This window comes from Melanaphis sacchari, unplaced genomic scaffold, assembly GCF_002803265.2.
Source record: "Melanaphis sacchari strain LSU unplaced genomic scaffold, SCAv2.0 Contig108_pilon_pilon, whole genome shotgun sequence".
NCBI classification, from domain to species: Eukaryota; Metazoa; Arthropoda; class Insecta; order Hemiptera; family Aphididae; genus Melanaphis; species Melanaphis sacchari.
This window is the reverse complement of record NW_020270415.1, coordinates 18332-34426: the sequence shown is the minus strand read 5'-3', so window position 1 is coordinate 34426 and position 16095 is coordinate 18332. Positions and strand designations below refer to the sequence as shown.

Sequence of the window (16095 nt, the reverse complement as noted above, 5' to 3'; positions counted from 1 at the left end):
ACATAAATATTTTTATTCTTTTGGTTCAAGTTCACCAGACGAACGAATCGTTTTGTGGTCTGTATAGAATTATTAGCTCTGCATCTACATGCTTCAGTCACTTTCCCTAGGATGTCGCAATATAGCAGCGTATGCAGGGTTTCAATAAAGCATGCTTTCCGAAGGTGACTCCGGAACTAATGTATTATTATACTTTTATGGAAAAGTGGATCAAATTCGCGGTTTTTTCGTTAATCATTTAATTGTTTGTAGTTTTTTATAATATAGTATATGTACGTAGTTATTTGTTTAATTTTGTAATAGTTATTAAAATATAATTAATATAAATAGATACATATAGGTACTCGATTACTTGAAACTTGGGTAGTTAATAGTAATTGAATATTGAAAATAATATAATGCGAGTTGTATTATTCATATAATAATTATTTTATTCTGGAAACAGTGGAAACATAAAAAATGTGTACAAAATAATTCGACTAGCAATATTTCTTAAAATAGCCATTGCAATGATTCAACAACTATATATCTACCATAACAATGATGGTTAAATTACTTCAGTTGTTTATAAAATTATTTTTATACTTTAGAATATTATTTTAACAGCTTTTTATTAGTATTAATATTCAACATCAAACTTTGTACGTCAATATTAATAAAAGCATTTTATATGAATTTTATCTGCGACTTCAATAAAAATAATTCTTATTAATGTATAATTTTAATTAATGCAAATTAAAAAATATAAATTATTTTGTAACTCAAAATTCTTAAAATTTTTATTTGAAACACCTATATTATACTCATATAATAGCTTTACTGCTAATAAGACAATTAAATCATTAATATCTATATTTATTTTGAAATTTGTCAGTATAGATACGCTATTTTAATAAAAGCTACTTATTTATTGGATATTTATATTTTTGAATATTAATATAACTCATTAATTATAATTATCAATATAGAATTCGTTTTTATATTAGAATTTTTAACATTAGAACATTTAAAACTTTTAATAATTCGATTATATTATAATAAATTAATGGTTAAAAAAACATATTATGCTTATTTTATATTTAAATTATAATTGTAAGTTATCCATAATTTTGAATACAAACACAAATAATCAAAAATATATCTACAACTCTGTAACATACTAATACCACTTATACCTAATATATATAAATATTAATAAATATTTAAATAAAAAAAAAAAATTATAAATACATATAAACATAATAAAGTACAGTTATAGAGTAAATATACACACATCGTTTCTATTGTGTTATTATATTTATTAAATTATGTTTTATGTATTTAATATCAATATGACATAATATGATTATTAAAAACCAAATCACGCCACTTCATTATATACATCACCATACATATTATTCCATAATAATTGGTTAAAGATAAAAACATAATAATATTAATAATAGGATTATTAGTAGGCTTAGCGGTTAAGTGTGATTAGGCTGTATAGTAAGTGTGTATATATTTAAGCGTTGTAACTTGTAATTAAGAGCTTATTACGTGTATTTCACTCTGAAACGTTAAATTTAAATTTTTAAACACTTATCATTATTATTAATTTAAAAAAAACTTTCTATTTTAAAATATCAAAAATGCCTTCTGTAAGTATGTCTGATTATGATAAACAAGGGTGTCTTGATGAGATGTTTAAAACTCAAGCAAACGCTACCCCAAATGCAGTGGCTGTAGTTAATGTTGATGGCTCAACGGTTAGTTCAGTTATTTATAGTTTATATAAAGTTGAAATTTAATATATCAAACTGTTTTTTTTATTTAAGGTCACGTTCAAGGAATTAGATGAAATGACAGATGTATTGGCCGCAAAACTAAGGAGCATTGGTGTTACCCAAAACACCACGGTTGGTATCATGATGGAACGTTGCCTCGAGTATACTATTAGTTACATTGCTATTCATAAAGCTGGTACCTACGTCATAGTTGACATTTATTATTTGTTTATTCTTTATTAGTAAAGGTTTGATACTCAACAAATTATGTTCTAAAACTGTACAGGGGGCGCGTGTTTAATCCTGGAGGTATCTTATCCATTACCACTTCTTCATTCGGTTTTAGAGGAATCGACTCCCAAAGCCATTCTTACAAAAAAGTTGTTTGAAAATCGATTTAAAGAACAGGAACTAATTTACTTGGATATTGGTTGGTGTGATAGTTTGAAAACATCAGTGGATAAATCACTTCTCAAAAAACAACCAAATAAACTCGATGATTTGGCACTTGTAGTGTTCTCGTCTGGTACTACCGGAAAACCAAAGGGTATGTTTTGCTATAAATTTATGGTACTTTTAACACGAACCTTAGACAATTTCAGCGTAAAATTAGTTACCTATGCGGCTATGCATTTATCATTATATCTATTAAGATAGACTATTAAGTTAGTTATAAACATAATTGAGTACAAAAATCACTTTGATATAATGTAATATAAAGTGTTTATTATATACTCATATACATAAAATTTATATGAATAAATATATAAATTTAATTATATTTTATTAATTCTATATACCTAACCTAGGATTTTCAATATTGAGCTTTGACATCAAATATATATATATAACTATTAATATTAATTTTTGGTTAACTTTGATTAATTACTAACTTTAAAAATATGAAATATAAAAATAAAAAATTATTTTATCAATATTTTCTTAACAAATGTTCATCTAATTTAAACAGTTTGGCAATACAATTAAAAGTATAACCGTGTAAAGCTTTTTTACTATATATTTTACTAAGTACTGAATATCAATGTACTTATATAGTTATATGAAATAGATGTAACAAATATTCATGTTAAAAAATTAAATTGTAAGGTATTCAATGTCCTCATCGTGGTGCTGTTTATTCATTTACATGGAGACATAAAGCATATCCTTACGTGGATGATGATAGAGAAGCTTGTAATGTATTTTTTATCTGGGAAATGATTAGACCATTACTTAAAGGTAAATATATTTTTTTATTATTTTTTTTTTTTTATTAATTCATTGGTAGTAGATTATACTTGTGATATTTTTAATTTTAAATAGTATTATATTAATGATTAAACATTCAGGTTGTATTGTACGTATAATCCAATATGTATGTTATTATTGTTCTTAAATATAAATTTAATATATTTTCAATTAAATATTCTAAAAATAATTAATTAAAAAAAATTATAAGTAATTGATAAAATATAAAGACCAAATTTATTCTTTTAGCCATACGCGCATGAATTAATACGTTTTAAAAATTAACTTACTAACTATATAATTTTAGTTATGATAAAATATAATATATAGGTACTTACTTACAAAATGTATTAATGTATGTAAATATTTATAGGATATCCGATGTATATAATTCCTGATGATACGATTTACGATCCGCCAAAATTACTAATGTTTTTACGGACGAATAAAATAACAAGAATGTTGTTCACACCATCCCTTTTACAAGCAGTTCTCGATTACAAGGGTATAAATATACCTGAAGGATTCAAAACACTTAAGTAAAATATTATTTATTATTCATAATATTATAATGTTTCTTTATATTTGTAATCAAATGTTATTTTTATTTAACAGACAAATTTGGATATGTGGGGAAGTAATGACATTCTCTTTAAGAGACAGAATGGAAAAAATTGCTCCGTGGGTTAAAATGTTTAATTTTTATAGTGTTTCTGAATGTCATGACGTGACATGTGCTGGTAATTATTAGGTAAACACATTTATTATTTTTTAATATTCATTATTTAACATTTTATAGATGTTTCAAAAGCATGTGATCTAGAACCAAGCAAATTTGCTCCCGTTGGTGCATCTTTACCTGATGTTCACATATTAATAATGGATAACAAATATAAAGTTAAAAACATAGGAGTATCAGGCGAGGTAAAGTTATATTTTATTCGGTTTATGATATTCTTTCTTAATTTCACTAAATTCTCAAATAGTAACCGATTTAATATTATGATTATGTATCTATTTATAGATTTACGTCGGAGGACCTACACTTGCAATTGGATATTTAAATCGGCCCGAATTAAATACTCTAAGATTCATTAAAAGACCTAGTACTGTACCAAAAGAGTTTGGTGAGCGATTATACAAAACCGGTGATTGGGGTTATTTAAGATCTGATGGAAGTTTAGAGATTTGTGGACGTTGTGATAGTATGGTTAAAATTAGAGGCTATACAGTTGAATTACAGGTTAGTATATAATATTAATATAAATTAAATTGTCATAGTTTTATTATTCATTCAAAGGCTAAACAGGTATAATATGCAGTATATAAGTATACGAGTATAATAATATATAACCATACGTTAGTTCGTTGTAAAAAGGTAAAATAAATTTATCAGTTTACTTTTTTCATCACATATTCGATTATTATTTAATCATAATTCATTAATATCTTTATATTTTTTTTTAATAAAATCTAAATACGAGTAAATATAATATGACTTTAATTTATACTTTTTATACATTATATATTTATATGCATTCATTAAAGGCCCTATTTACTAATTATTTGACTTGATGATATATTAGAATAAATACTTAATTTTTATAGGCTATTGAAGCTACAATTTTAAGTGAACCTGAAATAAAGTCCGTGTGTGTTTTATCCGTTGGAGAAGAAGGAACTGACAAATATTTAATAGGTTATGTTGTATTAGATGCTGAATCAAAGTTATCAGCATCTTCATTAAAACAAAGATTGAAACTTAAATTACCATTTTACATGGTTCCACCATTTTTCTTCTTCTTAGAAAGGTTTGTATAAAATATATGAGGGGACTCATGATCATTGCTATAAATTTATAATTTTTATAATAACAAATAAGTGATAGACTATTTATTATAAATGATTTATTAAATGTTGTTTGGGTTATTTTGATTATTTGAAGGAAGGGGATAATATGTTAGTTCTAAATCTATTAAGATCATTTTTTATTTTTTTTATGAACTATGAAGACATTAATGTGTGTTTAACTCTTGAGTATGGTAAAGATAGTCTAACAGCTTCAAGCAACACTTTATTTATAACAATATTAGCTTAGTATTATTCAAAAAAACTTTGGTTTTTTCAATTATTTCACTGTAATTTTTAGGTATATACCTAATAGAGATATTTTCGGGTACTGAAAATTGTACGTGTAAACTGGGTCTTAATTTTTCTTAAAAGAATTCTCATTTCACGAGGCCATTGCCTCACGACCAATTTGCTCTCGGGATTTAAAATATTATAACATATTATTATTACATACGGTTTTGGAATGTATAGAAATATAGGATTATAATTTATAAGGAACTAGGAAGTAATGATAGTCGACCTTTAACATCTAGATTAGGTCTTAGCAACAATAGACTATATTATAATAGCGTTAATAACTTTATCAATTATTCTTTGAATTCGATAAAATGAACACAATAAATTGGTGAAATCAAGTCTTATTAGTTTATTACATACTTTCTTACTTTTTACAACCATATTAGGTAGGTACCTATTAGGTATATTATTATAGTTTAAAAATATTAATAAAGACTATATTTTGTATAATGTTGTATAATATTAATATTATTAATAATCATATTATTCGTAATTTATCTTTAGAATTAAAATAAATTAATGTAATAATATTATAGTTAATTATGGAAAACTTTTAAATGGATACCTATTAAAGTATTACAATAATATATAAATAAGAATTATCCATAATAAGATTAAATATTATAGGTAATTTATATGATTTATAGTAAGACTAAAATACTTTTTCAATTATAATTTTAATAAAGGTTGCCAGTTGTAGAAGCTTCTGGTAAATTGGATAAATCAGTTTTACCAAAAATTATCTTCGATAAATCAAATGGTATTTCAGTTGAAAATTGGAAAACACAAACGGAAAAAACAGTGGCTACCATATTTTGTAAAGCTCTTAAAACCTTTAGTCTTGATGTTGAAGATAATTTTTTCGAGAATGGCGGGTAAGTAGAAAATAATTTATGAGAGTATTTACTATTTTTATAGTAGGTATTTATGACGTACTAGAATTAAGTTTAAAATTTTAAACTATTTAAAAATTGAAAGTTTTGTGATTAGGTTATCAGTGATAACTTATCATTTATCATGTTTAAAATATATATTATTTTTAATTTCTAATATACAATATACATTCAATGCTTGTTATAAAAAAATTAAAAACCTCGAAAGATTAGATACCAAGCAAATTTTTAAATTCATAGATTCATGTAATACATCTTTATCCAGTTGCGCAATTAGTGAAGCTAAATATCCCTGGATCGTCTTAAACTACTATTTGTTTTAAGACTACATAGACTTTTGATACAAAATTACAAAATGAAACATTTCATCTATTTTACTAAGTACAAGTCATATTTTGTTAGTAACAAACGTAGACTTTAGTACCTTACCCTAATAATAAAATACCTTAAGGTAACAAGCCGTAGATAACTGATAAGTGTAATATAAGAAATTAACACTATATAGCATGGCTATAGATATGTGCTATCTATATATATATTATCTATAGCCTGGTTAAAAGGCTCAATCCCCTCCAAGGTTTATAAGCTAATTGCGCCACTGTCTCTAGTAGTAGTCACTACTCTATAATATTCATGAACATACTATTAGAGTATTTACTAGACTATAGATCACGTCCCTTTTAATTGATTGCCAACTTATAGAACTTACCAACTGTCATTGGTATATTCATAGTATTATTATACATACCTATAATAGTAGTTAAAACTTTCATTATTTTATTCCTACAAATACTATATTATTATTGGTGAGACTTAGTTATTAAACATACCTTTCCATCAAATTATTATTTATTGACTGATATTTTTAATTTTAGACATTCATTGTTAGCAGCTAGTGTAATTGGTGAATTAAATAGTACATTTGGAACTCAATTGCATGTACGGGATTTATTTCTAAATTCTAATGTTAAAGCAATGGCATCATTATTAGATCAAAACATATCTGAATCAAATGAAATCAACTTAATGGAAGAACTAAATAATCTTGTTGATGATTCTGTCATGTAATGTATATAGATTTTTGATTGAATATAAATATATGTAATAAAATTGTATACATTTTTAGTTCAGATCAAATGATAAGATGTTTTTGGAGAGCTGTAAATTTAAATAAAAATAAATTTACCAATGGTAATGTACTCTTAACTGGAGCAACTGGATTTGTTGGTGCGTTTATTTTGCAAAGGTTATTGCAAACTCAAGTAATTATTACCCATATGACCATATACTAATATTTATTTATTGCCCTATTTTTACAAGTACACAACCAATGTTTTATCTAGGTAAACATATTTTGTTTGATAAGGGATTCAGCAGAATTAAAACCTTTGGAAAAGCTTGAACAGATTCTGAAAAAGTATAACATAAATGTTGGTTCTTCAAATGGCTCATTTTATTCTAAAGTTGTTGTCTTAATAGGTATATAACCAATATGAATTTTAAATTGAAAATTTGTAAGCTATAACATATACTAAATTGCTATATGGCTAATAGATACTTATATACCATGTATATATTTTAATTAATGTACCATAAGCAATGTTGTTCTTGGCATATTTTGTCCCAGGACTGGTTTGACTTTTTAATATCATTATTATTATGTTTTATAGCTATCTAATAAATAGATTTTTCTGGTCATAAAAATCTGTTTTATGTTTTAAGTAGTAGTAGTCAAGTCTCGTACCTATCTATTATGTATTTATAAATTTATTACTTTAACTGTTTAACCATTTTTTAGGTGATGTATCTTTAATAAAATTTGGATTGTCAGATGATGACTATGAAGCAATATGTTATGATATTGACTACGTTATACATGCAGCTGCTCAAGTTAATTTATCATATCCATTTGGAGCATTGTATAAAAGTAATGTCATTGGTACCAAAAATATAGTACAATTTTGTATGGATGCTAAAATTAAACCACTATATCATATTAGGTTAGTAAAATTAGTCAGTAACATAAATATTTTTATTTGCTAAAAAATATTAAAATAATTTCAAGTTTGTAATAAATAGCAAATTGCATTATTTATTTGGTTTAGTTAAAAAAAAAAAAATATGGTTTTTGTATCACGTATTATATTAATTTTATGACAAAATTTAAACTGAATTGATTACATTGTGTATTATTATTTCTTAATGATAGAAACCAGTTGTTTTAATTACTGACAAAAAAACATGATGTTGGTTTACATAAACACATTTTTTTGTTGAAAATAAAATATAAAAAAAAGTTGTATTATGATACAAATGTTTAAAACATTGATTACACAAAATAATTAATATTTATAAGACTTATTAATCAAAATTAATAAAATATTAAAATATGAAAACATTTTGAAATTAAATAAAAATGGTACATTTATCTATCATATTTTCAGCTCAACGGCTGTTTTTCCTGAAGGGCTTAAAGATGTTTCAGAGAATGATAACTCTGAAAACTGGGCACCATTACTCAAAAATGGTTACAGCCAAACTAAGTGGCTGGCTGAACAATTAATTTTGAATGCTATTAAAAAAGGATTACCAGCATCAGTATTTAGATGTGGAAACATAAGTGGAAGTAGATTAGTACCTAGTTGGAACTCTGCAGATTTTACTTTACTTATAATGCAAGGTGTATTATATACAAATGCATATCCTGATATAAGTTGGAAGGTGAATTTTATATTAAGCATAGGATATTTAAGATATTTTTAAATAAGGCTATAAGAGGATAAATGATAAAACAAACAAATAATATGGAAGATTATTTACAGATTGAGCTTACTCCTGTTGATTTTGTTGCAAATACTATTGTTGAGTTGGCACAGAATTTAAATGAATCCTCAGGAAAAATATATCATTTAGTTAACGACACATTTGATTCAAAGTATGTATTACGTTTTAAAATGGTATTTTTATAAATAATTCATATTGATTTTTTCATAGATATTTATGGGAAGAAATGAAAGACATTGGGTACAAATTAGAATGTGTATCTTACGAAAAATGGTCAGAAATAATTGAAAAAAATTCAAATGCTCAACCTCAATTAGCTGCTCTCACTTATTTATTAAATTCTTTTGTGGCAGATAATAATTATTTAAAGAATCAGTTAACAGTGAAAAAAACAAATGTCGAATCATATTTAAGTTCTGCTAATTTAAAATATCCAATATTAGATATTAACGAATGCCATAGAATTTTAGTAACATTAGCCAATTTAAATTTGATTCCTCACCCGGTCCTCACCGAAGGTAATATAAATTTATTTTATTAAATAATGAATGATTTTGTAATAAATATTTTGAAATCTTTTATCTGAATTTATAAAAAAAAATTAATTCTACTTATAGTTTTTACAATTTAATTAAATAATAATAGAAGTAGTAAAAGTTTATTAATTTTTTACATAACCACTATTACTATGATCACTTAGATGTTATTAGTTTGTTCACTTGTAGCGGTTCAACATACTTTCCTCCTTGGTTTAAATCTCTTATGAACTTTAAACAGCTAACTGTCGTGGTTTATGTTTTTATTTCATTTTATCTTGTCTGTGTTAAATACCTTAAGTATTACATGAATTATAATATATATGTTTATTTAGGTTCAGTTAAATCATTAACAACACAATTTTTGTCTTTAAAGTCAAAAGTTGTACTTATTACTGGAGCTTCTTCTGGAATTGGTTATGAAATAACTAAAAGCTTAGCATTAGCTGGAGCTATAGTGATTCCAACTGGAAGACGAATCAATCGTCTAATAGAATTAAAAAAGAAGATTTTTGCACTTGAAGTAACAAACAAAAACTTAGTTTTTCCATATCAAATGGATGTTACTGATCCAATTAATGTATAATAAATTATTTAGTTCATAAACTATTTTATAAACTGATTTTATAGCTATTATTCATTAATAAAGGTTAGAACAGTGGTTAAAGATGTTGAAGAATCAATTGGCCCAATCGATATAATGATTATAAATGCAGGAGTAATGTTTTATACAACATTTGACAAATGTAAAGTTGATGAATGGGATGAAATGGTACAAGTGAATTGTAATGGTATGTTAAATTGTCTTGGAGCAATCCTTCCTACCATGACACTAAGAAATTCTGGCCATATTGTAAACATTACATCAAATGCTGGCCGAAGAGTAAGTAGTAAACTCAAAACTTTTATAGTTTTATATATACATCAATAAATTTATATCATAAAATAATTGCGTTTTAAAGTCATTTCCAGGATTAGGGGTATACTCAGGAACAAAATTTTTCATGGAAGGCATAGCTAGAGCACTAAGAACTGAGATGACTGAGTATAACATAAAAGTCACCTGTATTCAACCTGGTGATGTTAAAACTGAATTATTACACAAGACTAGTGATTATGAGGTAAAAATAGTTTCCTGTATTTTGATACAATTATAATATTATATTACAAATACTATTTCACAATATATACAAATATTTTTTTTTAATCATTAATAATATTTTAGTATGAAATATTTTCTAAATTTAGGCTTTAAAGCAATATGACTGCAGCTCTACTAATGAAATTCTTGAGCCATCAAATATTGCTGAAGCTGTTTTATTTGCTGTAACACAACCATCATTTTGTGCTATCAATGAAATTCTAATTGAACCAAAAATGCTTCCAATTTAAATATTTAATACTACAGTTCTATTGTACAAAAAAAAGAAAGATGTATATTCTAATTTTATATTTTTTTAGCAATGTTGTATTATAATTTATATATTTTTATTGTTTTTAATAAAAAATATATTTATTTTTTAATGGATTAAATTAATCTTATTAAAATTTTTCAACATAATTATAATTCATTTTCATAAAATATGATAAAAAGGATAATATTATTGCTATTCTAAATGAATGTATTATTTATAAGAGAAATAAAAAATAAAATTTCTGAATTTTAGTTGTTATGAAAGTATTGAAAATAATATAGTTATTATTAAAATGTAAATAGGTATTATTGTCTATAAGTCTATTAAATTATGCTTAGCTGCTTTATAGAATAAATAGAACACACTATTTTTGGTAAACAATAAATTACTAGCAACTATCAACTAAAGTATTTACTAATTTTATTAGTAGTGATAGCTAAAGTATTGAAAATAATCTGAAATTGACTTAGATAATTTAGGTATATTATAATAATTTATACATGAGAAATTTGATTTAAACATTGAGACATTTTAGTCCATGAAAAATAGTAGAGCATATCTAGGCATACTCTGTTCCTAAATGTATGCTAAAATGAGTCCTATAACATCACTATATGGCATATACATAATGGAGCAAAATTTAATAACTAATGAACATACAATATTAAATATAATATAATGAGAACAATTAAAAATATAATAGGTATATTATACAAAATAAAGACAATAGAAAATGATTAATTAATTATTAATAGTTTATTAACTACAATGTTTATAGCTTAATACATCTACCATTTTTTGTTTTAAGACATGGCCCTCTTGAATCTTTTAGTTGTTTTAAATATAAAAAATACTTATAAGAAATAAAGAAATGTATGAAAAGGTTTCTTTGCAAAAAGTTTTAAATAGAATTTATGAAAAGCTGAATTAAACTAAAAATGTTTCAGTCAAAATATCGTAAAGGATAGGTAATATTAAACCACAGAATAAATGCAATTTCAATCATAAGCATAAATTCCATGAATAATAATTTCATTATGATAAAAACCAGTGGCGGTTTGACAATTTTATTTGGTCGAGGCAAGCCTAAAATATATAACCCACCCACCCACCACTACACATATTTGATATTTTACCAAATAAAAAATCAGTTTCGTTGAGATATTAGTGCTTTAATGTATTAATATATATTATTTTCTTACAATACACATATATTAAAATAATAAATTACATATTTATATACAAGAAATACAAAATACACATATAAATGTATTTGTTATTTTTCTAGTTTATGTAGAATTGAAAATGTACTAGTAATTTTCCGAGTTTTCTCTAACGTTATCATAGGTGTAACACAAAGATTTATTTCTTTCAATTTACATTATAATTTTTAATCGATTAGATTAATTTAACAAAATTGAAAAAAAAATTTATATTTTTCGTCAACTTCAGATTGATTTTCACGTTGTTATAATATATATTTGATCATTCTAAAATTATATTTAAAAATTTTTGGTATGTTTATATATATATTTTTTGTTATCCAAAATATATAATTTTGTTACATAGTACACAAGATTATTTTCATATAATAACCAGTCCACCACGAGTTAATAAATAAAATAAAATAAAATAAACATTTAGTTAGCTCTGGAACTTAGTAGAGAAGACACTGGTTATATTTTTTTGTTCACTGTTAATAGTTTATATTATTTATAGACAATATGACTTATCTAATTAAGAAGTTTAAAAGGTTTCTGAGGATTCAAGATCGCTGCGAGAACGCAGAAAAGATTTACGAATAGAATGACCGTTGCTATTGTTAATTCCAAGTAATTACCTAGTATAAATATTATTTTGTATGGTAGTAAAGAGTAGTACAGTTGAAAAATATTTAAAATATTCACCACATAATATTATATTCATGCTTGCAATCAGTGGCGTAGCCAGAATTTTTTAATAAGAGGGGGGGGGGTTTAAAGTGGTTTAAGTGTATACTTTTTTTTTTCCAGTTTTGAACCGACGGCGCCGCGGGAACTGCTTTCGCATTGCCTCCGCGAAAGTGTATACTAAGGATGATTCAAAATATGTATTTTAATTAGAATTATTTTGTTTATAATGTAAAAGTATTTGAAGTTCATTGCATTAACTATAGTCTTCTTATTTTGATTGCTAATTTACTGAATAATTAAAAATATTAAAATAATTAAATAAAAATCAATGGGGAGGTTACAACACCCAAAACCCCCTTGGCTACGCCATAGCTTGCAATCCATTCATAAAATGACATATATTTTACTCGAATAACAATGCAATAACACTTTACAAAATCGGGGTTTTGAAAATAACTGCTTGTAATATTCCATTTTACAGATGTAGTCACAAACAACTGAAACGTCCATCTTTTCTTGACATGTTTAAGAATATGTTGAAATGTCAAATATATCATCATCTTCGATTTAAGATCGCGAGAAAATGTTTGGGTATACACACCAGTTGAACATTTGTATTAGAGGATTAAATAATAATAACTTGGTCTCGTTTTTAACAGATTGTAACATCATAATCCATGAAACATGTAGTCAGCCAGTATAGCTGAGAAGCCGTTCTTGTCATCAGTGTCTAAAGAGGATGACCTACCTCCGAGGTCTTCCTCTGAAGATGAGGCCATCACCTTGGCAAATTATGTAATACCGAACGTAAGTGCATTTTTCAACTTTTATAACATAATTTATTATTGTCAAAACGCATGTCTTACATGTTCTAATAGCGAATTTCAGAGTAACGAAGTTGTACAACTGGATGAAAAAACGAACCCCGAATCAATACCACTGTTACCTAACAACGATGTAAGTACTTATATTTAAGTTAAATAAATAATTATTATCGAGCAGAATTTAATTTTTCATATTAATGTATTATCTTATTGTCTTACTAGTGATTACATGTACAAGATGCAAATGAATCTATTTGATAGGTCAACGACGGAGTACTTTTGGACAAGGGTAAATTAAAATTAACATGGGTATACTTACTGTTGTGTAGTATTAATATGAATAATAACACAAAGTATTTTATATTCCTTAATTTTTAACTTTCTAAATCGTAATGATTATGTATTCAATGTGTCTACTTCTTAAAGACTGATAGACAGTTTACACCAGTGGCGTATTTAGGATTTATTTGAGGGGGAGGTATGACTGAAATAGTTTTTCTCCTTCCACTTGAAATACATGAAAATACTATAATTTTATTTTAACTACACACTTCATATATATTATATCTATACATAGTAGGTACATAAACCATAAACCTTATAATTATATAATATAACACATTAAATATTGAATCATTTATTTATTTATCATTTACAAAACTAAAACATGCTAAAAAAAAGTCAAGGGGTAGATATATCTCCCTCATCTCCCTCCGTAAATACACCACTAGACTACACTCACTATATTGTAATAAGATATTTATAATTATTATTAATATAAATACAACGTGCATTAAACATAAATGCTGAATATAGAAAGATTTTACTCGGTTTGCCTATAAATTATTAGTAAATATATCGCAGACCAATGTATGGAAATGAAGATAGTTATATACCCATTTGCAGAACAGGTGGAAATATTATTCAATTTGCCAGAGTTAGCGATTCGGGTACTATAAAAATATTTCATTACTTTCTTAGTGTAAATTTCATTGTTTTTTTTATTTTTGAAATGGAATATTAAACTTTTTTCTGAATAAGTAATAATTTAATAATAATTATTAAAATCTTTATACAATTTAGTTGTAGCAATCAATATCGACCCGGCGAAAATCAGCGAAGAATAACGTGAAAGTGTATAATGTCTATTATAAAATAACGTTAATAAAATTGTTGATAATTTTTTTTAAATTGCTCACTGATTACAACTCGCAGATTGCATTGTTACATCACCACCTTGGAGTGGTCCCACTTATAATCAACAATCATTATTTAGTTCTAAAAATATTTTAGTTGACAAAATTTTGGAATTAGAGATAAAAGTGGCACCAAAGATTTTATTACACATGTCTAAAAACCTAGACACAAACGAAGTACGAATTTATACATTATTATAGTTAGGCTTCGATATAAAATATGGTTTAAAAAATAATGTTTTTATATAAATTGCTTGACATTAATTTATTTGTATAGTGCATTTTGATTGGAAAAAATATCAAAATAAGGACCACAACTCCAGAAGATTTTCAAAAACATTTTAAACGACAACAATAATATGAAACTTTATACCACGATCGTACGGAAAACTGTTAATAGAGTCTTGATGGGTTAGATAATATAGCAAATGGAGCATAAGGTTTTTGATGTCACTACTACTCGAATACCTATTACTGTTTTCAATTTTGTGCTTAGGTTACTTTATAAATGCTTGGCGCCTTATATGTAATGGAATGCAACCGAGCATACAAAGTTTTTCATCGCTATATAGGCACTAGTGCACTACATAAGTTTTTTAAGTCGTAATAATGACTAGTGAATAGTGAGTAGTGACTATTATTAATAGAAAGCTTTCGAAATATTTTATTACAAGGTATAATTTGTTATTAGAAAGAACGCTATTTGTTTAATTGTATACGAAAGATTTGAAAATGCATACTAAGATACGTTTACTTACTTTGTTTACTTATTGAGCAGGTTTTGTCAGGTTGTTGTTACTTGTAATTTTAATTTTATTAAAAACGTAATCATTTTATAGTTGTTGTGATGAATTTAAGATCTTATAACATTCAAAATTGTTTTCAATGATATTCTCAAAGCACGCATTACTCCATATAGAATCTAGATAATGTTCTAATTTATAGTTTTTATAAAATCGATATATTATTACTTAAATATTGTTAAGTATTCAATAAAATGTCCATATTTCTTATTGATAAAATATTAAATTTAAAATAGATAAAAATGAAAAATAAATATTAATAATAATTAGAAAAGTTCTTTCACTTTCAGGTTAATGATAAAAGATTACCGCCAGATAAAATATTTGAATTTGTATTATACAAAGAGATTGTAGTAGCATTTGAACAATTTTATTGTTAATTTAATTATTTTTACAGTTATTTTTTATTTAATTATATGAAGTATTATGTATTAATTATTGTTGTTAATTTTTAAGTGATACTTAACTAGTATTTAAAATAATAAATATATTGATCCGTTACTCACCGATGGTACTGTTATCAATTTGGTGACGAATGAGGGCGAATCATGCCGACGGGGCGATGGCCAATGGTCGAACAGTTGATATCA

The 16095-nt window shown here is 25.1% G+C and overlaps 1 protein-coding gene across 1 annotated transcript; it reads left to right on the top strand.

Annotated features, from left to right (window-relative positions):
• The first annotated feature begins 1545 nt into the window (after positions 1-1545).
• LOC112603451 (linear gramicidin synthase subunit D-like) lies at positions 1546-10827 on the top strand. Its single transcript, XM_025352006.1, has 21 exons — positions 1546-1748; positions 1818-1962; positions 2053-2313; positions 2874-3005; positions 3388-3553; positions 3630-3754; positions 3814-3938; positions 4039-4257; positions 4623-4825; positions 5849-6037; positions 6931-7119; positions 7182-7317; positions 7399-7534; positions 7854-8055; positions 8500-8776; positions 8878-8990; positions 9050-9357; positions 9711-9955; positions 10025-10258; positions 10338-10496; positions 10624-10827. Exons 1-21 carry the CDS (start codon positions 1632-1634, stop codon positions 10765-10767), a joined length of 3825 nt encoding a protein of 1274 aa, XP_025207791.1. The 5' UTR covers positions 1546-1631; the 3' UTR covers positions 10768-10827.
• Positions 10828-16095: the final 5268 nt, after the last annotated feature.

Coding starts and splice junctions, on each gene's coding strand:
- LOC112603451 (XM_025352006.1), top strand. CDS start 1,632: ATGCCTTCTGTAAGTATGTCTGATTATGATAAACAAGGGTGTCTTGAT. Junction 3,939..4,038: donor ACATAGGAGTATCAGGCGAG/GTAAAGTTATAT, acceptor ATCTATTTATAG/ATTTACGTCGGAGGACCTAC. Junction 9,956..10,024: donor ATGTTACTGATCCAATTAAT/GTATAATAAATT, acceptor TCATTAATAAAG/GTTAGAACAGTGGTTAAAGA.